Raw genomic sequence first — 7268 nt, 5'->3', positions numbered from 1 at the left:
ACTTTGGGTGAATCAAAAGAGAAAATCACATCATAGTTAATCTTTGAAAATTGAACATCGATAATGATAATGAATCGCAAAGAAAGAGAGAAAATAGAACACACAAAATTTTACGTGGAAACCCTTTTGGGAAAAAATCACGGGCAGGGGAGAAGATAATTCAGTACGTCAAATTCGAATGATGCAAGAGGAGAGACGATTACGTCTATTTATAGGTTTAAAACCTTATTCTAATCAAAGTCAAATAGAAGTAATGCAGTAAGATTAAAACATCTTATTCTAATCAAAATCAAATAGAAGTAAATTTCTATATGGATTTTACTTGTGCAGCTTGTATCGTACCGCGGAGGTCGGACACACCCCCGGTTGCGACCTCAGTCCAATATTTTGCTTATTGGGGATCTACGATAGGTTTTGGCCTTCACCCTTATAGATCCTCCTATCTTGCCACTTGTATTTTATTTTAACAGGAATTTGGGTCACACAACTTCTAACATAATCTTTAATGTCTCTTTTGGTGAGGGATCCAAACCAAATCTTGAAAGGATCAAATTGGAGTAAAAGGAGGATTTGCCTATAGAAAAGAGTAACTTTGGAACACTTCATTCCACACTTTGATCGAATCTTTCAATTTTCCTTTCGAAGATGGTGATACCGTGAGCTTTCCAAATCTCCCAACAAATAAATGCAATAAGATCAAGGATAAGGAGAGAATCTTATGAAGTGAACATATCTTGAATTGGAATCCACCATTAGGCAAATGATAGAAAACCTTATTGGATTAGAATCATAATGAAAGTGTGAAGCTTGCCAAGTCGTTCAAGTCAGAGGACAAAAGAAGAGAATGTGCTCTAACGATTCAAAGTGATCATTGTATCTTGGGCAAGAGGCCAAGAAACTTCGTTGTCTTCATACAAGATTTTCATTGGAAACAACTATATTAAAGCAAGCTTGCTAAATAGTGTTTGATTTTGGGGAGTTCTTTTAGGTTCTAAATTGTGTCCCATTCTTTTTCTTCTTTCAAATGTGATTCAAACAAGAGACATTTTTCATGGAGTTGTCACGAGATTGACGAAGAAAGTGATAACTCAATCAAACTATGAAATGATCATGTTTCATGTGATGCCAAATAATATAGTCCTCCAAAGTAGATCCTATCGGGACTTGTTTTTTAACTTCGACTTCAAAGGCATTGAAAAGGGAAGAGAGTGTGTCACAGCATCCTTCCTTCTCATCATTGTTAATGAGATTTTTAACCAAATGAATATCATTATTCGGGGAGGATGGAAAGAGACCTAAAAGAAAGAAAAAAAATGGATCCATCTATCCTCCCAAATAAAGATGAGGTTTCCATTTCCAGCATTCCATCTAGAACCCATTTTAATAAGAAGGATCTCCTCTTTTGAGACTTCCAAACCCAAGAAAGAGAAGATAACGAGGCATTAAAAGAGGAAGTAGAGTGAAAATAGATTCCTTTCATAAATCAAGCCTAAGGTGCCTCTAGATTCTTGATGGGTCCCCAAACTTGTTTTACACTAAAAGCCGTATTGAAGCCTTGAAAGTCTTTGAGGCCTATGCCCCCATCACTTTTTTTTTAATTTGTCAAATTTAACCAACTTAACCAATGGGTTTAGCCATAATCTTCGTCCCTCTCGCTCCCACTAAAATTCATTGAGAAGAGCACTATGATTGTTGCAAATGGAAGCGGGAAGCTTGAAGCAATGCATTGCATTGCAAAAACCGGGATAGGAGCCACGACAATTAAATATCCGAACCAAGTAAATTCACCACAGTAAACAAGTCTTAGAAGCTTTTCCAGCCGCATATCATAAATTTTATACATGCCACATTATTTTTTGTTTAAATGTTAAAATTGGATACTTGTATATATATATAAAGCATTTAAAAATGAATACAAAAATATTACTCTTTTAAAAACTCTCCGAGTTCATAAGCTTAAAATAATCAAACATTCCCATAATAAAAATACTAGTGTCCAACGCACCAAAGTCCAAATCACCTACAAATATTCGCAAGCCACCACCATGTTTTAACGTGTTGCAGCTTGCAAAGCACCGTGAATTCTTGTAATTCATCTAAATCTAGCTGAAGATAGGCATAGACACTACATGAAAAATTATAACTCATAGATCGAGTCTTAGTTCAGTTAATCTTTGTTATAACAACCTAAAGAATTGTATATAAAAAAATGAGTAAAAAGGGGCTTCAAAGACAATCTAATAATACCTACTTACAACACATAAAATCCCTTAACTTATGTGCAGTTGCATGCAACAAAAAATGGACCCCTACATAAACATGAAGTCCGAGAGTTCCATTAATCGATAGTAAAGATCATGTCAGAAATATTTTCCTAAATCTAATTTCGGAAACGTTTCGCATTCACAACAAACAACGTAATGCATTACACATCAACCTGTAACCAAACAAGTAAATTTGCATTCTAGATTAATAATACCATAGAGAATCACAATGCAGTCCACCTATTACTATAATATATGCATACTTCATTTTATGTTCACATTAGTCAAACATTTACACACAGATTATATAGTCAAAAAGTTGAATGAAACATGCAGTATCTTTGGGGATAAGTATCTTTAGAAGCCAAAATGACATCTCCAACTTTCCACAAGAGACGCATAAAAGCCGGACGAATACCAATGGGATATTGCATAATTTCCTATATATTGTATAATGCTAATTTGCAACAGGAAGAAAACATTTAATTAATTAAAAAAAGCAGCTATGGCATTAGACCTATAATGCATGCAGGTTCAGATGTGTCTCCTGGGACTGGTGGGGCGAAGCAAGATCATTAAGGCATGTCCACATTGCAGGAATCCCACACCAGCAAAGTGGACCAACCACAGACAGCGACATCAATGTAATGCACTTTTGTCATTGGCTATGAATGATAGGGACACAACAACTACTTCTCAAACTGAAGTCTCATCGATTCCACATCAACTTTGTGGTTCAATCCAAACCAAAAACCCAACCAGCACAACAAATGCTAGCGTAACTGTGTTAGATCTCAGAATGATTGCTATTTGATCAAAATGATGAAAGAAAAAAAAAAGAGTTAGAAGAGACAAAAGAAATGATTTTCATGGAGAAATTTTCCATGAAAAATTTGTCCTTCAATACAAGACGACCGTCATCAACGGACGCATAAAGCAAGGTTCATAACACAAATGTCTTTTAATGGTGAAAACCACTTCTACACTATAGATTTCACCTCTGCAAATCACAACTTTAATGCGAAAAGAACAAGAAAACAAAACAAAGGCAACAACTTGAAGAATTCAAATGTTCAGTATAGGATTTCTTGTTCTTACCTTTTCTTTTATATGATTTGCAATTACCGTACAAAACATATCCGAGTTAGTGTATGGAATTGTAGACTCGTGGACAAATGAAGTATCTGATCCTTTCAGTTCAATTTCAAAGGCAAATAGGCAAAGGAAAACAATAAAAATCAAAGGTCGAAAACTGTTGAAAATCAAAATAAATGAAGAAAAAAAGCATATGTTTAACAAGGATACAGGTCTACAAAAGAAGAATTAGGCTACACTGATAAGTTGATCAATACACTGTGATATTAATTTATTGGATTACCATAACTTGAACCAAGCAAGCAACCTCCGGTGGCTGCATAAACTTCAGAAGGATCAAGAACCGGAGAAGACGATGATCCGCCATTTCTCCCACCACCACCATTGCCACCGCTGCCTGAGCCACCACCTAAATGCAATTCAGATATATTAGGGAATCCATCTCTTCCTTCGACTCCTTGATCATAAAGAAACCCTTTGAACACATGTCCACCAATCTTAACGATTGCTTGATATGCAAACTCATCGTCACCGTCCTCCACCGCTGTCACTCTTACGCACTTGAATACCGCCGGTGCACGTACTTGCCCCGGCAGTGTCTCTTTAAAACCTGCGTCTGTAAATAGAAACTTAAGCAAAACCTACTATTTCCAGTCTCCATGAATAAACAAAATAAAACTAAAATGAACCTTGGTTACTTGAGCTGGTGTCAAAGCTTCTAGGAGTAGTGTTTGAAGTTGATGTATGAGAAGTAGTTGTGTTCTGCGAAGTTATTAGTCTCGGTTTCTTAGCTCCGGAAGTCGACCCAGACGAGCCAGCACCAGCAGTGGTGACTGCAGCCGCCATGAGCTGACGTTCTCGTCTCCTAGCAGCGGGTACCCACGTGCTCTTCACGTGAGTAGGGCAATCAAAACCTCGGCTTTTACAACATGTTCTACATCTCCTATGGGAACAGTCTTTCTTAGCTTGGTTCCCGCAATCTTGACACGTGGTCGCTGAACTTGATCCCGAACCACCACTCTCTCCATCTCCCATCCCACCCCCGCCACTGCTTTGTATCAAATTCATAGAAGACGAATTATTGCTATCAGGGAATGAGGATGGTTTCTTAAGATAATTGTGAGGGGAAGAATTTTGATCCTGCCATAACTGCATCCCGCTGAGCTTGGTACGACCATTGTTATTGAACAAATCAGGGTCTTCCACATTCAGTGGAGCTAAACATGGAGCTGCTGTAAGAAGCGGGAAAACGCCAACGCCAACACCAAGTGCGGTGGAAGCACTTGGACCACTGATTTGATCATTTGACATGATGGGATCTTGAGTGTGGTGGTGATGATGGTGGTGGTGGTGGTGGTTAAACGAGGCAGGAGCAACAACGACGAAATCTCGGAGACCAACCATCCCCATTTCAGGGGTAAGCCCGTAGTTGATTGGACGAGCTGAGGGTGGCCATTGAGTGTTGGTAGATCCAGGGGGAACAGCGGCGGCGGCGGCGGCATTAGCATTGAAGCCAAGGGAAAGGTCATCGGGGCCAGCTCGGATTGCTGTGGACGATGAAGTCGCCCAATCTGCAAAGGCTCCTCCAGAGTCCGACGGTAGTTGCCTTCTTGTGGTAGCCACAATGACGATGATAGTAACAAAATTATTACATAAATATAGATTTCTCCTTTGGTTTCTAAAAACTCAATCTTTACAAACATAAAACATATATACACAATCAAAACTCAGGCTTCTTTACGAAATAGGAAACAAAACGATGTAGGAGATATGTGGGTGTTATATATTATATATATGAGGTAGTGAGAACTGAGAAGGGTGGGGTCTATCAAGATCTCTGAAATTATAGCAGCACGAGATAGAGGAAAAGGTTTTAACATGGAAAGGGAGACGTTAGTTGGGTGGCTTTCCAGTTAGTGCAGCTTTAGATCTCTTCTTTTTATTTTTTTCTTCTGGCTTCTGCAATCCTCTGTGAGAGAGAGTTTCTTGGGGTTCTGTTGGGAAAAAAAGGTCTAAAGATTTTGAGACTGTTGAAGAGAAATAAAAAGAGAGGAAATTTGAGCTGCAAGCTGAAGCTGATACACTATACTGACCTGCTGCTGGCTACTGCTGCAGTCCTACTGTTTACTGTAAATAAGGTGAAACTTTAATAGAAATTGCTTTATTTTAGGTCAAAATCTGAGAATAATTATTTTCAGGGAAAGAAAGACTTCCCTAACAGTCCATACGATTCAATAAAATTTACTCCCAATATAAGCGGTTAATATTTTTAGATTTAATAGTAGAATTTTATTTTTTAGTCACTTAAAATTTTGATTTATTTATTTTTCACTTGTAATAATATTTTATTATTAATATAATTCTAAAAATTAGTTAAATATTTTTATAAAATTATAAAACCCTAAATCTTACAATATTAAATATTTATAAAACCCAAAAAATTAAAGAAACAAACATTAATCTTCAACATGATTGAATTCTAAACAATAAATATTAAAAATTTAATCTTAAATCTTAAAGAAATAATATAACACACTAGGTTTAAACACTATATTAATGAAAATTTAAAATCAATTTTGGGGTAGTTTACTATTAAAAAGTAAATTTATGGTGAGTTAATTTGTTAAAAAAATATGCCTATATAATTAAACATTAAAACTTATGATACTTATCATTACCTATTTTACATCATATTTCTAAAATAATTTTCAATTAATACTATGCAATTTCTAACACTAAATCATTTTTTTAATAATATTTTAAATTAGTGTTGATTAACAAATAAGTATAGTAATATAAGATTTAAGTTTTTTTTTGTTGGACTAAATTTATGATTTATGGTATGATATGGTAGATTAAGATTTAGGTCTAAATTTAGTGTTTTAGAATTTTGTATAAAAAATATATTAATTTTAGAGTTAAAATTGATGATAAGGGTTAATTTGATGTTTCTTTATATATTATATTATTCATGCACTCTAAAAGAATATGACATGGCATGTTATTATTGGATGTTTAAAAAGTAATTTTTAGGGTAATCTTATTTTAAGTTAATTTATTTTTAAAAAATCTGAGTTAAACTCTTATATATATTAAATAAAAAGTTGTAGCTATAATTATAATTATATAATAATATTATTAAATTTTTAAGTATTACTTAAGAATAATTATATTTTCCCCCAAAAAAGATGATTATTATTTTTAAGAGAAATAAAAGCTTAAACATAATGAATTAACTGTATTATTATCGCTGTTTAAGTGGATAGGCATGTGAATATCATCCATCATCTCCGCTCCTCGAGCACCGTTGCCCCGTCCTCCTTGCCCTGGTCTTTACTCTCTCTTTCTTTTAAATTTATAGAAAAAAATCATTTTTTTATTTTTTTATAACAACATTACTAATATTTTACAAAAACTGTTCCTTAATTTTATTATATAAATACACATATTGAATTACAAGTGATAGTCATAAGTATTTTGTTGGCACAATATTTTTTTTATTTACAAAAAAATTAAAATGATAAAATTAAATTAAATTATAAAATACCAATTTTAATTATTTAAAGATTCTCAATCTTTTTACCCTCTATCCATTTTTCTCTTTTAATGCGTTTTTTTTAATTGCTAGATAACTTTTTTTTTATTTTTACAATTCTCTTTTCATTGCTTACTCAGCTTTTTACAAGTATTTGGGTTTTATATTTTATGAGTTTTTTTATTGTAGAGATTCACCTAATGTTAAATTATTTTATGCAAAGTATATAAAAAAATGAAAAATATTATAATTAAGAAAAATGATTTATGAGTTTTGAATTATAGTAAGAAAGGAATCAAAATCTGAATTTTGTTGTCGAAATTCGGGTTTGAATGAATTTTCCAATAGATTCTTAAATTTCCCGTCTTAGGTAA

At 34.0% G+C, this 7268-nt stretch overlaps 1 protein-coding gene across 2 annotated transcripts; it reads right to left on the bottom strand.

Annotated features, from left to right (window-relative positions):
• Positions 1-3432: 3432 nt before the first annotated feature.
• On the bottom strand, positions 3433-5608 carry LOC107891449 (protein LATERAL ROOT PRIMORDIUM 1). Of its 2 annotated transcripts, none has more exons than XM_016816257.2 (2): positions 4049-5608; positions 3433-3975 (listed from the first exon to the last, which is right to left on the bottom strand). In XM_016816257.2, exons 1-2 carry the CDS (start codon positions 4767-4769, stop codon positions 3626-3628), a joined length of 1071 nt encoding a protein of 356 aa, XP_016671746.2. In that variant the 5' UTR covers positions 4770-5608; the 3' UTR covers positions 3433-3625. The 2 variants fall into 2 exon arrangements, with proteins under 2 accessions (XP_016671746.2, XP_016671747.2); XM_016816258.2 differs by having other exon boundaries at positions 4058-5485.
• Positions 5609-7268: the final 1660 nt, after the last annotated feature.

Source organism: Gossypium hirsutum, chromosome D09 (genome assembly GCF_007990345.1).
Source record: "Gossypium hirsutum isolate 1008001.06 chromosome D09, Gossypium_hirsutum_v2.1, whole genome shotgun sequence".
Lineage (NCBI taxonomy): Eukaryota > Viridiplantae > Streptophyta > Magnoliopsida > Malvales > Malvaceae > Gossypium > Gossypium hirsutum.
Note: the sequence above shows the minus strand (reverse complement) of the source record. Positions and strands in the feature narration are given on the sequence as shown.

Excerpts from the sequence above, each read along its gene's own strand:
- LOC107891449 (XM_016816257.2), bottom strand. The coding sequence starts at position 4,769 with ATGGGGATGGTTGGTCTCCGAGATTTCGTCGTTGTTGCTCCTGCCTCG. Across the intron at positions 3,976-4,048 it reads CACCAGCTCAAGTAACCAAG|ACGCAGGTTTTAAAGAGACA; the intron begins GTTCATTTTAGT and ends TTCTATTTACAG.